The following is an 18,763-nucleotide window of genomic DNA, read 5'->3' on the forward strand; positions in this document are numbered from 1 at the left end:
CTTTGACCTGTTGTTTCAAAATTCTTTGCAGCAATGGAAAGCAACAAAAGAAATAATAATCAACCAACAAAGGCCTTGACATGACCCAACAATCTATCAAGATCAAAGAATCTACACAAATATTAGGCTATAACAGCAATCATTTCTGCATCATTTATTAAACTCTCATATTGACTCGCTCGGCATAAAACCCCACACACAGTTGTTATTTAATAAATAGCACAATGTTGTTAAAATTTTTACAAATCATCATACTACTTATCCTATTTCGCAAATAAGGGAAACTAACCTCAAACTTATATAGGTATCTTGTATTCATATTAATACTGTTAGGATATCAATTGAACTTTAATATTACTACGAAAGTTTATCATAAAACTTAATATGTGGTGATGATTGGATTTCATAACAAGCTCTACCAGTAATCAGGAGTTCCATAAGAAATCTTAAAAATGCTATCAGACGATAGAAATTAGAAGATATTGTAAGATTAATTATCTTCATTGTAAAATGGGTTAAATTTTATCCTTATTTGCAACACCTTGAACTTGTCATCTTTTGTCCCATAAATAATAATTGTTCAAGTTTTTTGATATTTAAGCTTTAAAATTCTTTCCAAGTAGAAAATGTTAACCAAGCACCAAAAGAATATTGTAAATAATTTATGAATAAATGTCTAAACTTGTCGCATGCATACTATTGAGCTAATTTAATGTTGGCTATTATCTATTCCATCTTTATTATAATTTATGCTATTTTTTTTTTCAACTCTAGTTTGTAATCCTAAATCTCTTCTTTGTGTTTAGACTCATACACTTCTTCCATAGAAGTCTACTTTTGATCTAATGTGTTTTCTCATTTTGCGTCTTTATTTCTCTAACTCTTAATGCCCTTACCCTGTTACCCTTGTCAATTTTTTTTCATAATAAAACTATGCCACTTTATGTGCTTGAAATATTATTGCATACCTCTTTAGTAAAGATAAGATTCTTGTTTCAGTGCCCAGCGCTTAAAGGTAATGAACTTGACTAGGAAGTACCTTAATTATGATGCTCATTTACGAGCTGTACGGTATATTCACACACATACACTTATGTGTGAAACTGACGCAAGCCAATAATGTTAGGCAAAAGCTAATCTAAGTTTGTGCAAGGGCTGAATACTCATTATAAATGCAAAACATACATGATGAACACATAGAAGAGAGCAATAAGCATTTTTGGTATTCAAATGTTGTTTCATTCTAGACCCTTCCACTTGTGTCACTGTTTGCTATATGTGAACTTAGATTATCAGTGGGCCTAGAGTGAAAGATTTTGGAGTCATGAGTCATGAATTGAACTCTTGTTTGTGGGCTTCTATGTATGTAAAAATAAATCTTCACTGGCTCTTTAAATTAATGCAATCCATAGCTAGTTATATTCTCTTTTACAAGTAATTGACCTTTTGTGTAACTGTCATTGTGCCATGTTTTGAACTAATAAAATATTTGAGATTGGTTTTTATTTAAAAAAATGTCCCCAAAATTCTTTACTTTGGTAACCCATGCTAGTCATCAAATTTCTTTTATCTCCACTTTGTTCTATAGCTGCCAATTTGCAGGATTCGCTGCTTACAAAACTTTTATTGCTATGTGAACAGCTCCGGCATATTCGGGGCTTCCATGAAATACTTCTTGTTTATATCCATCGGAGATGACAAATACTTTATTTCTGCTTTCCTTATAATTGATAAAAAATCGAAGTAAAAAACTCTTATGTATCACTGCTATAGATTTCAGTTTCATTCTAGTGAAAGAAAAAAGAAATTCTTTTTTAGAGTCGCACTAGTAGAAACAACAGCCTTCGTCCCTATTTAACAATGAATGTGCTAAGTACTAAATATTTTGATCAACAAAACCAATTTCTGTAAGAGTGACGCTTCACCTTATGACCGCTTTAGTCCCACAAAATTTCATGCTTATGTGGTGGACAATGAATGGTTCATGCTACACATAAACATGCAGGCCACACAAGCATGCATGACAGAGAGAGGATTATAGGAACATTACTTTTTACTTGAAAGAAAGAGCGGCTATGACTTCACGTGCACACACTCCACCGATTTCTTGCAATTTTTATTTAAATCATAGTCACTGCTAGACTTTTTCATTTTAAAGTTGTCAGATATCATATTAGTATTTTAAATATTTTTAATGACCAATGGCCTTGATTCATGGTGATATGTTTGAATGCCACAATTAGTGAAGTAATCCCTTTGTGAGACTTTATTTATTAGTTAACAACTTTTATGCCTCAAAATAAATTCTCTCTGTTATGCAGAAATTCTTATATACATAAGATTTACATTTCTTTTATTCTCCATTTTCTTTTGTATACAATGTGACACAGCAAATTGCATTATATATAGGATTATCCCTGGAGCCATTGATAGGGGCGCTATCAGCTGGGAATTCTGTAGTTCTAAAGCCCTCAGAATTAGCTCCCGCTTCATCCAAATTTCTAGCAGAGAACTTGCCTAAATATTTGGACAACAAGGCTGTGGCTGTTATTGAAGGTGGTCCTCTCATAGGGCAGCAACTATTGGAACATAAGTGGGATAAAATCTTCTTTACAGGTAAACTTCAACGATCATATTTGCTGTGAGTTTGACTCAAATATCAAATATTGCTTAAAATTGAATTGATTATTTTTGTTGAGATCAAGCTTGGATTGAAATTAACAATCTATCGAGTCAATGCCTGTTCAAATTGAACTTGTTTTGAGTCAAACCATTAACATATTGAATTATCTTAGGGGCAAATTCTTTATGCATATTGGTGTACTGTAAGCGCCAAAAGCAACTCTTTTTGGGTGCCAAATAGATCATTTAAATTAACTTTGGAAAAGAATGAATAGCTCAAAAAAACCTTTCATTCATTGATGACCGGTTTATATAGAGCCTTACAAGTTACACATTTACAAATAAATCCCTAGACTTCATTTATTTATAAATAAGACACTACATTAGATACAAATCTCAAAACTCACCCTCAAAATGGGCAAAAGATATTCACTAAATAAGTCTGTCTCATTTTCTATCATGACCTTCAACTTTTTAAACACTTCAAACACATAGGATTTATGCTTTAAGAAGTAAATTTATACCTTTTTAGTGTGATTGTCCATAAAAGTGATAAAGTAGTGAACTAGAGCATGACCCCATACATCAGTATACAACAACTGTAACTTTTTTTACTTCACTGTTGACTCACCTTTGGAGAAAAAATTTACTTTTGTTTGTCATATACACAAACATCATAGAACTCTAAATTCACAAATTTCAGATCCAGCTTCACTGTCGCCACTATTCTCTCCCTCGCCTTGTTGTTTTGCCCTCTGTCCAGCCATCTGTATCACTGTCGCCATCCAGAAAACAGCACACCTGCGGCGGGGAGCGTTGATGGTGTTTGGTGAAGGTGAAAGGTGGTAGAAAAGGGTGGTTTCACAAGCATGGGGAAAGGGGAGGAGTGGCTGGAAAGGCGAACAGCAGCGGACGGCTGTCCTGGGGCGTTGGGAAGTAGTATAAGTGCCATTGGAGTGGTTTTCGGGGTGTGGCAACGAATAGAGGGTGGCGGTACAGCAAGAAAATAGTAGGTGTGTTATTTTCTGGATGGCAATAGTGATATAGATGGCTGGACAGAGGGCAAAACAACAAGGCGAGGGAGAGAACAGTGGCGACAGTGAAGCTGGAGGGCTGGAACTGTGGTGGCAGCTAAGAGGAGGGAGGGGAATGCGATGGCGGTGGCTGGAACTACAAAAATCAGGAATCAGAATGTTGTTACAGGCCGCTGCAACGAGATATGGTGGTCGGGAGCGACACGGGGAGGACGTGGAAGGGGATAGGAGAGATAATCATCACCTCGGGGGGAAAGATACAGCTGGTGCATTACCCAAATTCTCGAATACAATACTCTAAGGGAGAAAAAAGAGGCCAGCGGCTGTCCTAAACAAACAAAAAAAACTGACTTAAAAAAAAAAATGAAAATAATTATGTAAATTATTTTTTCATGAAAATAATTATGTAAATTAAATTAAATTTTGAAAAATCACATTTTCTCCTCTGATATCTTAATTGACCCATGAATAAGATAGGATAAAAATATAGGATAAAAATGGATAAAAATTTCAAAAGTCATTTGAATCGAATACAATACTCTGAGGACAAAAAAAATATAGCATATTTATAGACTTAAGGGTAAATAGGAGTCGACCTCACTCCAGATAGGAGGGAAATTCATATAAGGGTCAACCGACCCTCTTGGACAGGTCTAAGCTGCACTCGCCCTCGGGAATTCATGATATATTGTAGCATGGATCACAAAAAAGCCCCTTGCCGGAAGCTTTGCATCACTAACTAATTTATTATAATTTCATATCTTGTTTATTACATCCTAGTCTCGTCAATCATGCTTATTTAGTTGTCAATCTTGCCACACCTTTGCCTTTGGTTGTAGTCCATGTGAGCTCATCACCGATCTTATCTATCACGTTCTCAAGAAATCATTATAAGCTTCAGTTCTATAATCATCAGCCATTTCACCATTCTTCAATGATTGGCTCTCTGGTATTATCTTTTGTCAAATCCTATGCTGCATCACAAATCTGTTTATGTTGACCCTCTATCAATACCCCCTATCAAATACTCACTTTTCTGACGCCTTTTGTTGGTGCCTCAATCGATAATTTAGTGTATGCCTTTTGTCAATCCCTTGATCTGTGTCTGAAGTATAACTTAGCTCTTATGGGTCTCTATTCATACTTTATTTGAGGATAAAGATCTGTTTATCCTCCGTTTGAGGATCTATATTGGACTCTCTCTCATGAATGCCATGCCATGATTATTGGTTGCTCTCCTCTAGTTATACTCACAACCTCTAGGTAACTAACCTTCAACTACTATGTCCTAGGTCAATATTTTTAAACTCGAGTTGGCATCATCTATGCCTCGAGTTTCTAATGGATCATCATATCCATATCACTTGTGTTGACTGATGTCTCGTAGGATTCTTTTCTTTTCATCATCATGATATTCTCTCAATATTGAATATATTCTTCTTTATTATATTTTTGTATTGTTTAGATATGGTACATATATACTTATTTTAACACTCTAATAAAATAGAGAATAATTTCTCTCATCCTCTCTTTTTCAACACATATAATTGTATGGTGTTATTACTTGTGAGTGGCTTGTGATAATTGGACTTGCAATTGAACCTTATCGGGCACTTAATTGCATAGTCCACTAACATTTAACATATTGCATCGCTTAGCTTTTTTTCTTTTTTGTTTTTCCAGCATTCCCTTCTTTTTTTATTAGCCTACACACTGACATCCATCCATTTCTTATGTTTTTGGCTTCCTTTTTTCAGGGAGCAGCAAAATTGGACGTATAATAATGACAGCTGCTGCAAAGCACCTAACTCCAGTTTGTCTTGAACTGGGGGGTAAATGCCCTGCTATTATAGACTCTCTTTCGATATCAGGAGATATAAAGGTTTGCAACTTTGAATATTCTGTAACACTACTAATCTTAATCTACAATTATTTATGTATAAAGTCCGTCATAAGACGTAGCCAAGCGGAAATCAGTTGCCTGCGTTGTGCTGCTCAATTACACAAATATTTTATTTTCTAAAGTCATTCGAGTATATTACAACATAACCATTTTACCTTCTTCTGGTCGTGTTTACTTTTCTCTAGGTAGCCATCAACAGAATAGCTGGAGCAAAGTGGGGATTTTGCAGTGGTCAAGCTTGTATAGCCATTGATTATTTGATTGTAGAAGAGAAATATGCTCCTTCTCTGGTATTATTTTTTTAATCGCATTTCCTCTTTAATAGAAATGTGTGAAAAACTAGATGGACTGATGGCAAATGAACTTTTCCTTTTCCTGCTTCATTTTATTGTAGGTTGACTTGTTAAGAAAAAAGATAAAAAGTTGCTACATGAGACAGGGAGATCTCACAAGGATTGTCAATAAACAGCATTTTCAAAGATTAAGGAAATTTATTGAGGATCCAGTGGTTGCAAATACTGTAGTTTATGGGGGTTCCTTTGATCAGGAAAACTTGTAAATTCTAATGCTTTACCTTTTTCAAACACTTTTTTAAATTTACTTATGGATTCATTAATTAAGCTAGTTTTATTGCAATAATTTCAGATATATTGAGCCAACCATATTGTTAGATCCACCTTTAGATTCTGAGATCATGAATGAGGAAATTTTTGGCCCATTGCTTCCAATAATTACAGTAAGTTTCAAAATTTTTTGCACCGTTTCAATGGGATCGGTCAAAGTATAAACGTCACGTTTTCAATCTTCACTTTTCAGTTAAAGAAGATCGAACATAGCATTGAATTTCTCAAAGCAAGGCCAAAGCCTCTGGTTATTTACGCGTTCACAAAAAATGAGAAGCTGAAGGAAAGAATCGTGGAAGAGACATCATCTGGGAGTGTTACCTTTAATGATGCAGTCATACAAGTATGCCCCCTTTTTACTTGAATGTTTCAATAGCCACCTAGCGTAAGATTTTGTTATGATATATGAGATTAAACAAAGTTCAAAGTTCAAGAATTAATATTTATCTTGGAATAATTATATATTTGTTGTGTGTCTGAAGCTTCGTGGTGATAGAGTGATAATTTAATGACTTGGCGTGGCACAAAGGTTTATCTCATATAGAAAAATAAAAAGTTGCGGGAGGGGACACCAAAATTTTTTTGTTGACAAATCTTGGAGAATCTTGGAAAGAGAAAAAATAATGCAGCCCAGACCAGTTAAAGTAGTCCTCTGTGTAATTGTAAGTATATATCCACTCCTCTCCTAATTTAGAGAAGATGAAATTACAAATATGATAATTACATATGTTCAATTACAACCTTTGTAGTTTATGGTTATAATAGCAATAGCTGGTCACAAGGGTATAGTTAAATGCTACAGGGGTAGTAGTTGGCCATAAGGGCAGTTGTTTGTGCCTGCAATAGTAGCAAATTGCCATAGAGGTTGTAATTGAAAAATTTAACAATACTAGTCGGCCACAAAAATCAAAGTTGGTTTCCACAAAGGCTATGGTTGGGTATAAAGGCTATAGTCGGTGGCAGCAATTGCGAAAGTTGAGCATAGGGGGCGTAATTGGAAACCGTGACAATAGTAATTGTCATAAATTTTATAGTTGGTTGCCACAAAAACAATAGTTGGCCATAAAACAACAGCTCGCCACAAAAATTGTGCTTGATGCAATTTGTCAGTTGGCCATAAAGATAGTGGCTGGTGACTGCAATAGCATTGGTTGACCACAGATGTTATATTTAATGATTGTAATACAATCAATTAGTCATAGAGTCCATACTTGAATGATATAACAGTAGCAGTTGGACACAAAAACTGTAGTCGATGACTGCAAGAGAGACAGTTGGCTATAGAGACCATGATTGGAAGCTGTAATTGTAGTAATTAGCCACATAAGTCGTAGTCGATGAATGCAATATCGTTGTTTGGTCACATAGGCTGATATTAGAAGTATTAATATCATAAGTTAGCCACAGAAGTCGTTGTTAGTGACTGCAATAACATAAACTGGCCGCAGAAGCTTAAGTTGGAAGTTGTAATGGCATAAGTTGGCCAAAGAAGTTGTAGTCGGTGACTGCAATATTATGTGTTGGCCACATATGTCGAAGTAGAAAGCTGTAATACTGTTAGTTGGCCACAAAGGTGTAGTTGATGATTGCAATAGCATCAGTTAGCCACAGAGACCGTAGTCAGAAAATTTAATAGCTGTATTTGGCCACATTGACCCTAATTGGTGACTGCAATATTGTCAGTTGGCCATATTAGTAGTCGGTCACATAGATCGTCAATAGTGACTGCAATATCGTCAGTTGATCATACAGATTAGTGTTGAAAGTTATAATAGCATCACTTGACCACAGTTTCTAATTGATTGTTGCAATAGCGTCAGTTGGTCACATAGGCCGAAGTTCAAAGCTATAATAATATTAGTTGGTCATAATTGGTCACATAGGCCGAAATTGGAAGTTGTAATAACGTCAATTGGCCACAGAGTCTTTAGTTTGTGACAACAATAGTATTAGTTGACTACAGAGGTCATAGTTAGAAGTTGTAACAGTAATAATTGACTACATCGTATGTATTTAGTAACTTCAATATTTTCAAATAAGTTGGAAGCTATAATAACATCAGTTGGAAGTTTTATACCGAACACTGCACTTGCATTTATACAATGCAAAAGAATACAGTTGTTAGGAACAATCTCCATATTCTGGCTACGAAGTTCATAAGCAGTGGTCGTCGATAGCCGGAGTTCAGCACCATCAATTGATGACGGTCGGTAGTTGTTGACGGATGGCTATAGATGGCGAAAGTTATCGTCGAGTCTTCAGATAAGTTTTATATATTATCTCCATATTTGGGATATGATGTTTTGAAAATAGGAGTGGTCGGTGGTCGTCATTGACAGCGGTGATGGTTGGCAGTGGTCAATGGTGGCTGACGGTTGGTGGTCAATGGTAGTCCGTAGTTGTGGAGGTCTGGCGATAGGACCTGGATTCCATTGAAGAATTTTCTCCCCCTTCAAGCTCCTAGGGCACATGTAAAAGCTGAGGTTCATCCCTCTTGTTTGGACATTTGCTGATGGGTACCTCGCTGAGTTGAATCTAACATCTGGAATACTCCTCGTAATATTCTAGGCATGGCACATAATGACTCCTATTCAGACATATTGGGAATTTGAATATCTGCATTTCCCTTATTTGTGGTTACCCTATATCTGATATCAGCCCCTCAAACTCATAACCCTTATAGATATTCAAGGTCGGTCCTGTTAATATTCCTCTCTAAGTCTGCAAAATGCTTGACTGACCACTACCTCAGAGTCACCACGTTCTCGAGAAGCGACTGTTATCTTAAATCTCTATCTCGGGGTCAAATGGAATTGGTGGTCTTTGCCTTATTGGTTGTAGTGAAGAATCTTCTTTGATGTCTTCATGTTCTCTCAGCCCAACTATGTCATGCCCAATTTTTCAACAACATCCTGTCAGTGAAACAGATATTTCCCCTGGCTATGCATTATGATTTCACATGCGCAAATCCTTGACACTTGCAACAATTCCTGGCTAAGACAGATTCATGATGTGACCTAATCTCACCAGTTTTCTACTTTGAATCAGTTTATCCTTTGACGAGGTCGTATTGAGTGTTCCCCTGGTGCACTCCTGTTTTAAGATCCTGGGGTTGACTTCTAACTGTAAGATGTGGGGGTCGCTCGGTGGTGTAGTCCCTCCACTTCTGAAGCTAGACTCTAAAATTTCTGTCTGAGGTAAGCCAGTAGGAATGGGCACTGTGTCTCCCGCTTCATCTTCAGATTCTCTCGTTCTCCTTTTTAACTCTCTAGATCATGATTGAGGGTAATCTCCCATTGGATTTCATCCTCAATGTCTGTAAGCCTCCACCGAAGCAGATAGATCTCCCGTCGTATCTCTTCCCACAAAGGTTTGGGCATGTATCTACTTGGTGACATGATTAGAATTTTAGGTTGGGAGGTGAAAGGTGTAGGAGACTCACTGAAGGTTTAGGAAAAGTTATTTATGGTTGTTGATTTCGAAAATCAGGAGGGAGTTAGGGTTTGATAAAAAATTTTGGCTGAAGTTTGGGAATAAGAAAGAAAATTTTTTGGTGGAGGTGGCTTTGGTAGGAGCGGATGCTAGGAAAGCTTAGGATGGGACTAGGCTTAGGCTTAGCTCTGATATCAAATGATACCGGGGGAAACCCAAAACATAATAGAAATGTGAATGTTATTACTGAAATTTAAAAGATTACAAACAAGGACTCTTGACATTTGGAAAATAACGACACAAACATAAAAGATATCCTACGGCGAAGACGAAGATGAAGTCGAAGAAGGTAGCAAACACCGAACAACAAGGGGGATGATTGGTTGGGGATGCGACAGATATGGATGGTGGTGCTGGAAGGGGTTACCGTACAATAGGGATGGGGGGAGAGAAGGTTACGATAGCAGCCTTTGGAGTTGGGGAGGGTCACGACAGCAGATTTGGGAGTTAGTGCTGGGTACGGCATGACCTTAGGAATGGGGGAGGGTTACGACAGGAGCCTTGGAAGGGTGAAAGGGCCAGAGCAACAGTTCTGCGAGTTAGGTCTGGTTATGGCAGCAGATTTGGGAGTTGGGGAGGGTTATTGTAGCCACCTTGGCAATGGAGGAGTGTTACGGTTGCAGATTTGAGAGTGGTGGAGGTTACGGTACAGCTTTAGGAGTTGGAGAGGGTTATCTTTGGTAGTGGGAGAGGGTCATGGCAGCAATTTTAGGAGTTAGAGCTAGTTATGGCAGCAGTTTTGGGAGTTGGGGAGGGTTATGGCAGCCACATTGGGAATGGGGGTGCAAGGAAAATCAACAAATAAGTAGAGGAGGTGGATGTTGGAGGGGATAAATCACCATGGGGGAGAGGGATACATTCGGGGCACTAGCCTAACTATCGAATACAATCGTGAAATGGGAGAAGCGGACGTCGGCGGTTGTCCATACAAAACCTGAAATAAACGCTTAATAATCTAACACTATGTCACGACCTGGCATAAGACTTGGAAGTAACCAAGACGGCAGCTATCGGTCGGACAGTGTGAATTATGTTTTTCATATTTATCTGCAATTTAACAGATGAAAGAGCTACTATAAATTAAATTAAAGTGGTACAATTAAATTACTCATTCTTAGTTGTCCGTGTTTTCTGTTAACGGTTTTTTATATATCGCTCATCTTTTAATAATTTAATTAAATCTAAAAAATTAGTTAAAATAACTCTGAGCTAAACGAGATACTTCTAAACTACAACAATGTAAGGAAGAGAGAGAACAATATGCATGTCAGTTAAGCTTTTTTATAAATCAATATAAAGATTTAACATGATATTCAAAGTGTCTATATAATTATCATTTTATATTTATACAATCGTTACAAGAGATAAAGTCTAAAAAATCACTTAAGGTACTTTAATATCAATATTTTATCAATATTCTTTTCTATTTATGTGCACGGGTACATTAGTGTTCCCCCACTAGTACTATCAATAGGTGTTTTATCATAACCAAGCATGCACATGCAAATATACTATAATGAAAAGAGGGTGGAGGAGGTCGGTTCAACCCCTACCCCTGGCTGAATCGGTGAGGAGATCGGTTCAACCCCTACCCCTTGCTGAATCGGGTTGAACCGATTTAGCCCCCCAGCCTCCGCGTCAACGTGCTATGGAATTTCTCTTCTTCCTCACTCTCCAAATGAGAAGGGGGGTCTATTTATCGGCTTTTGGATAGGGGCATTTTGTAACTTGACTACCTGATCGGATGGCATTTTGGTCATTTAGCGTGTAACTTAACTACCTGATCAGACGGTCCATAATGATCGCTCTTAATCTAGATGGTTTATTGATGATTTAAATAATTTATGACCTCAAAATTTAGCAATTTTGAGCTTGTTAGATTCTTCTCATTTTGAGCTTGTTGAATTCCTCTCATTGAGACGTTCGATTTAACTATAAATACATTTAAACTTAAAGTTCATTTGATCATTCAATCGACAGTTCAAAGCCTCAAAATGTGTTGTAATGCCTTGATCTAGCCTTGATTGGACCTGAATTGAACCATTTTTTATATCATTGTGTTTGTCTTGTCGAGACTGTTAGTTTGAGTATAAACTTGTTGAATAAAAAATGCCTCTAGATTCGTACTGATAAAAATTTTGTTGACGACACATCTGTATTAGTATTCCATTCAAATTTGTTTGTGGATAGACTAATAGGACAAGATAACTCGGGACAAAGATATTAATGGAGGGTATGGGAATTAGGAAGTGTGAAGCTAGGCTTGGTTCACGAAATCCTCTCTTTGGACCTTTGACTTCCTTTATGTATTTGGCGGGTGCTAAACTACGAATAGGTTGAATGTCAAGTTGGTTGATGTCGGATTAGCTGTGGATAAGGCCTGAATGAGCTGTCGGGCAAACTCGTAGTCATGCCATTTGACGAACACCCATTTTAATCTCCCAGGTTGCGAATTATCGTGGGCTTGGAACAAATTGCTGAATTGTAGGAGTCGTCTGATCTTACCATGCCAAACTGCATGGGCGGAATTGTGCCGGGTTTACCAATAGGTGGGCTCTGCAGGTCGACATATCTGACTTGACATTGCTAGCTCTTTTGGGTCTACAACAATTGCTTGATTTGTTTCCATTGATTCAAGCTTGCATTGGCTTGGTGTTTGATGACTAGTGCTGTGATTTCATTTAGATCTCTTTCAGAATCATATTGGTTTCATTTAGGTCGGAATAGTAAGCCCATATAAAAGGCTGAAAAATATTTTTACTCTTTGTAAGTAATAGTTTCTCAGCTATTTACTAAAAACATAGCTCGCAAATAATTTTGACCACCAGTAACATGTCAACTTCAAATTGCCTGCTACCAAAAATCTTATGCAAGACTTTCGTTAAGCTGTTGTTACATACTCGACTATGATATAAGCTATTCTGCCCTATCAGGAGACAATTTTGTTGGTCAAATATACTATGTGATGAATCAATTTTTTATTCGTGTAGGCCTACAACTTTTTATTTTTATGTTAAACTTCTGTTATTGTTTTAGAAGTTATAATATTGGTCTGTTTGTATCCATATAACCTAGCCGTATGCATGTATTTTATGATTATATTCCACACTTGCAGATCACAATACACTTTCTAGTGAGATTTATAAAGATTCCAATCTCAAACATATTCTTTATGACCCCTGCTATTATGTAAAATCTATCAATCTCCATGAAAGAATAATGATAATAATTTACCAGTTTCAAATAGGGCTGTCAAAATGGCTCGTTGTTCGCGAACAACTCGTTTTGGCTCGAAATATTACTAATCAATTATATATATATAAAGATTTATAATCCATTAAAATTATTAAATAAAAAATAGAACAAAAATATATTAAATTGTATTTAAGTGACATTTTAACATAAATAATAAGATTTAAATCTTGCCCCAACACCTACCATCTTACGGTTGCATGATTATGGTTGCCAAAACGATTCTTTGTTCGCGAACAGCTCGTGTTCGACTCGCTAAACAAATGAGTCGAATACATAGACACTTTTTGTGTTCAAAATATAAACGATACACACTTTTTGAGCAAGAAATATTAACGAGCCGAACACGAGCTGAGCCTGGGCTCGCTCCTGTTCGGCTCGTTTACACCCCTAGTTTCAAAGAATTTAATTGAGCTTGTATTTTTGCAGTTTGCGTTGGACACACTGCCTTTTGGAGGAACTGGTCAGAGCGGATTCGGAAAGTACCATGGCAAGTTCTCCTTCGATCAATTCAGCCACCAAAAAGCCATCATGAGAAGAAGCTTTTACATGGAATTTTCGTTCAGATACCCGCCATGGAATGAGAGGAAGCTCCAATTCATCAGATATGTTTACAGCTACAATTACGTTGGGATCCTGCTTCTCTTCCTAGGACTAAAAAGATACAGTTCTGCATAATTTCTTCTCTTTGCATTCTCTGCATCATATTAGTTCGGGAAAAGAAATTTTACTTTCATGCCACACGATTTCTATCTATTTGTTTATCTAATACCAAACATTTGATGTTTACATTTATAATATTTTGATGGCATAATAAGTTTATATATAAAATGAAGTGTTTCACTTTTTTTTTTTTAATTAAAGATTTGCATGTTCTGCATATAAAAAAGAAAGTTCAGGCTTTAGACATGTAAATTCATAAAAGTACTGTGGTATGTATGTAAACAACTTTGTTATAATTGCTTTACGGTGAATTGATTAATGTGTAAATTAAACGATTAATGAGTTGATTGGTGAATTAGTTAAGTTTATTAGGATGTTAATAGGTTAAGGTGTGAGTTTGGTAGCTATAGGTTTTGGTTTGGGTGTTTTCAAGTGAATTGGGTTAACCTAGGCTCGGGTTAGGGGGTTTAGTAGATTAGGCTCATGGTTTGGGGGGATTTAGTGGATTAGGCTCACGATAATGTGGGTTTAGTGGATTAGGCTCACGGTTTGGGGGATTTAGTTTTTTAGGGTTGAGATTAGTGCATGTTTAGTGGATTAGAGTTGATATTAGTGTGTGTTTAGTGGATTAGAATTTCATTTAGGGTGTGATTAGTGGTTTTAAGTTTGGATTAGGGTGTGATTAGTGGTTTAGGCTCTGGTTTTGGATGGGGAAAGGGAGGGAGGTATCGATCAAGGTAAAAATGAAGGGGAAAAAAGTGGTAATCACCTAATACAAGACCTTGGGGAAGACTGAACCTCAACGGCTTACCAAGCTTCAACGAAGGGCTGAGATTCTTCAGACGATCGATTCTGCCATCCTCGATGGAGGCATGGCCACCTCCGTCCGCCAAAAGCTCCACATCTTGTGAGCGACCGATTTCAGGGTACATCCGAACCTGGATTAAAGAAATGTCAGGAAAATTTTGAATAAAAAATGAAATATGAAGATAAACCCTAATACCCAAAAATCAAAGAATTTCAAATAAGGTAGGCTTACCAAGGAGCACTGGCGAGATCGGCGGGAACTCCCAAGAAGCAGCTTGAGCGGCCTGTTTAGCAAGCAGGTCGAACATCATAACCGATGGAGCAGGAGCAACAAAGGTCGCAGCGAGATAAGCGACCAAATCAGCTATCAGCTCGTCTGGTTAGGCATCTTTCAGTGCAGAATCCAAGAAGGAATCAGATGGCCACACCTGGTCCGACATCGGAGATCTCTTTCTCTTCACAAAGACCTTCCTCATGTTCGATCTCAGCCTTTCACCTTGCTGGAAATTGAGAGAATCCAGTCTTTTTCAGGCGGTGACCGGTGTACTGTGCAGATTTGGAAAGACGTCCATCCTCCTATTTATAAAGTTCAGCATTCATGAAATCAAGAGAGTCAATCATTAATATATTTTTTACATTTAATTTTCTAATTATTATCATAATTATCTTTCAAGAATAAAAAGAATCAAAAAACTAAAATATACATATAAAAAAAATATTAGCACAGTTCTCATAAGAAGCTGTATGTTATTCAATGGGACGTCATTTTTTTGCGCGATGTTAGGAACTTGTCTTCAACTTCTTTGTTAGCATGTACAATAGTGTTTTAATTTTATCAATTTTTATAGTTACGAATATTTTTTTTTTGTTTCACATTGCTTTTTATTTCACATAGGTTTCTATAAGAAACTAATGTATCATGGTAGTCATCACTTTTATTAAATGAGTGTTCTTTAGAAGCTTTCCTCTCACTATGGAACACAAATTAAGATAAACAATTTAGGAATATATGTGCATGGAATACAATGCATTTGAAGCTACATAGAACTTTTTCAAAAAGGCCTAAACTGCCTAATGAGAGCTTGGAATGTTAGTGGTCTTCGTACCCCCTCATCACCTGGAAGTTCTAGCAGCTTCATATGCATTTTTTTCATAGCATATATCATGATAGTCAACGCTTTTATTAAATAAGTGCTCTATAGAACCTTTCCTCTCAGTATGGTAACACAAATTAAAATAGTTTATTTAGGGCTATATGCTCTTTACGAATCACAGATGATTTCTCCTTATGTTGGTGGTCATAACCATCTGGTTCAAGTGTCTCAGTTGATAACGTTGAATGAGTTGAAGAGAAAATTATTACGTGTACTACATCTTGAGAGTTCACAACTTATCGTAAAGATAGTTTGTTGACTGCTTCTGAGTGACAGTTTTACTGCGACTTATGTTGATGACGATGAAGCATGTGAATTCATGTTGTTAGAAACAACAAAACATGTAATAGTGATTTATGCTGAAGTAGAAGCCTTACCTACTGAGGATACGGACATTGCTGCCCCCCCCTCACCGTTGGGCCTTCTCACGTCGTTGGTCCTGAACAAGTGGCCGAAATTTGTAGGTACAAGTAATATAACTATTGTGATTACATAATTTTTAGAGATATCTAACGGAAAAAAAAAATAATTTTATAACTCCACTTTATAGGCCAACTCCAATTTCATTCAATATGTATGACACTAGGTTCAAAAATATACCCGACCCACCAACAATTGATTATGGTGTACGTCAGTCATTTGATCTCTCACATTCATTTCAATCATATGTTAGTAGAAATGTAGAGCCTTTCACGCAAGAAGAATCACAAGGTGTCCACTTGGTTGTTAACCCAGACGATTATGAAACCATGGATAGTGGCACTAGTGAGAATTCGAGCGAACCAGAAGAAAACGAGGATCTTAGTGAGCAAGATACTGATCTGAATAATGTATTGTCGGGACATGATTTAATATGTCAACATGCGTAATTAAATATGCAAATGCTGGATGACATGGTTGAGAACAGTCAGTTTGTGAGGCCTATTTGTACGACTGAAGAGTGGGATGCGGTTGATGATTGTGATGCCCCTATAAATCACACCCCTTTCATGAAGATGTTATCATTCCAAATTTATTAATGGAGGGAATGATATTTTCAAGTAAGGATGCACTGCAATTTGCATTGAGTGGTTGATCAATATTGAACAATGTAGAGTACATGAAAACTACTTCAAACAAAAGAAAAAGACTTACAATTCAGTATAAACAATTTAATCATGAGATTCGTTCATATCAGTAGTGTCTGCATGCATCTAGAAACCAACGATCAGGGGGTAGGTGGAAAATTTCTATAATTGGGCCAGCACTCACATGCTAATGGAATGAAGAGAGGCTACGTACATAGCCCTCTGGAAATGCAAGTATGTATAGAGATGAACTTGACGGACTCAGACAGAGTCAGATTTAATACTAAACCTTTCTATTCAATCCCACCTTCCTCTCATTCTTTTATCCTAAATATAATTAAATTGAAAACTTCTTATGTAGGTTAATTGGTTGACATATTTAGATTTATATATAGCTTTGTTACATAACATATGTGTACAAAACATTTATATTTGGACTGTCACATTCCAATAATTTTTTGAAAGCATGTCAAGCGACACCTTCAAAATCATGTTTTGCGGCAATTTTCAAGCATTCAACATATATTTATTTAGCCAATAATACAAAGCCTTAAAAGAGTCAATGGGTGAGGTAAGATTGAAGTTGATTGGATGCAGTATTACCGGAGATATATCGAGATGTGGAATAACCATTGCACATATATGTTCAATTAAACCAGTCAGAAGGAGACGGATAACAAGAACTAGCCTATTATTTGCAATGGTACCAATTTTGGGCATCTCTCTACCTAGTGCAGCCCACTGCTTAACTGCCATACTCATATTTCCCCCGATCACCAGGAGAGAGAATAGTGGTATGTGTTTAGTATATTTAATTGTTGTTATTAATTACTTTTATTATGATACCTAATAATAGATGTAGTTTTTCAATTGTACAGTTGGATTAGTATATTCTTAGTAAAGATATTGCAGAACAGTTTGGAAGGGAGCGCGGTGGAAGTGCTAGCTCAATGAAACAAGAATACGATGAGAAATTGGAGCTATCACGTAGAGTGGAATGATCCATCCACATTGGTTATAACGTATTTGATTAGCCTGTGAGACATGATTTCGAGTCCGAACCATCTCACAGAACAGATGTTAGACCATCTGGCCTCCGTAGATCAACTTCTAATGTTCCACATCGGTTAGGTACCACAGTCGCGAGAAGATCGGTAGCAGATGCTCCAGGGAAATCTTTAGTTTCCCTAGCACGTAGATTAGATGCTCCAAGGAGATCTCCCTTGAATGTGTCGCAAGAACAACAATATCTTCAATCATCTGCTTTTCTTGGCTATTCAACATTTATCGGCCTCTCCAGCTATCCAACTTTGCATGGTCCTACAGATATGAAAGACTTAGCGGCTATACAAGATCCGCCAGCTCTGTAGGTTCTATTGGATGTGAAGGATCGTCGACTTATGAGGGTCTATCATATGATTTACAGTAAACAACATTTATTGAAGGAGATCTAGATTTAAATTTTAAGAGAATTCCCATGATTGTGCCTACATCTGATGTAAGGCTACTTTTCGACACACCTTCAATTTCTACACCGCCAGTACCCATAAATGAAAAGAGTTATTATGGGTTCAACAAGCTACGAATGAGACAACTGAAGATAATGTTGTTGAAGAAGAATTTGAAAACTGTCGGTTGCAAGAACAATCATTGTGATCGCCTTCTTGATATACACTGGGTTCGGGGGTTATTTCATGTCGGCGAAGAACATAATTTTATTATGAAAGCATTGTTTTTGTTATAATATTTTATTGTAAAATAATTTGCTTTTAATTTATTTCATAATTTATTCTCATTTTATTCATGTATACTTTTTACTTAATTTGAAACTCTCTAAAGAAAAAAAATGGTAAAATTTATTATTTATTTGTGATAAAAATATTATATAAAATATTTTTACTATTAATTTATAATATCATATATTATTTACTATATATATATATATATATATATATATATATATAAAAATAAAACAAAAAGAAACAACTAATCATAGAGGGTGTAGTCGGGGGGTCCACCGCTTTTTGAAATGGAGCTCCTCCCCATATTCCCTCCTCAAAATTTCACCTTATATCTTTGGATTTCTATTCCATATATATCTATATTTTTAAAAATCTGGGGAGCAAACCTAAAAACGACAAGCGGG

General features: G+C 36.5%; 1 protein-coding gene across 1 annotated transcript in view; it reads left to right on the plus strand.

Moving 5' to 3' along the window:
- LOC110033057 (aldehyde dehydrogenase family 3 member F1-like) overlaps positions 1-13,758 on the plus strand; it is a 41,927-nt gene extending 28,169 nt beyond the window's left edge. The window contains exons 4-10 of the mRNA XM_020736912.1: positions 2,410-2,616; positions 5,414-5,538; positions 5,745-5,849; positions 5,954-6,114; positions 6,205-6,295; positions 6,376-6,525; positions 13,356-13,758. Coding sequence (XP_020592571.1) covers positions 2,410-2,616; positions 5,414-5,538; positions 5,745-5,849; positions 5,954-6,114; positions 6,205-6,295; positions 6,376-6,525; positions 13,356-13,604 — 1,088 coding nt within the window. The 3' untranslated portion in view covers positions 13,605-13,758. The remainder of the gene's footprint in view (positions 1-2,409; positions 2,617-5,413; positions 5,539-5,744; positions 5,850-5,953; positions 6,115-6,204; positions 6,296-6,375; positions 6,526-13,355) is intronic.
- Positions 13,759-18,763: the final 5,005 nt, after the last annotated feature.

This window comes from Phalaenopsis equestris, unplaced genomic scaffold, assembly GCF_001263595.1.
Source record: "Phalaenopsis equestris unplaced genomic scaffold, ASM126359v1 Scaffold001081, whole genome shotgun sequence".
NCBI lineage: Eukaryota > Viridiplantae > Streptophyta > Magnoliopsida > Asparagales > Orchidaceae > Phalaenopsis > Phalaenopsis equestris.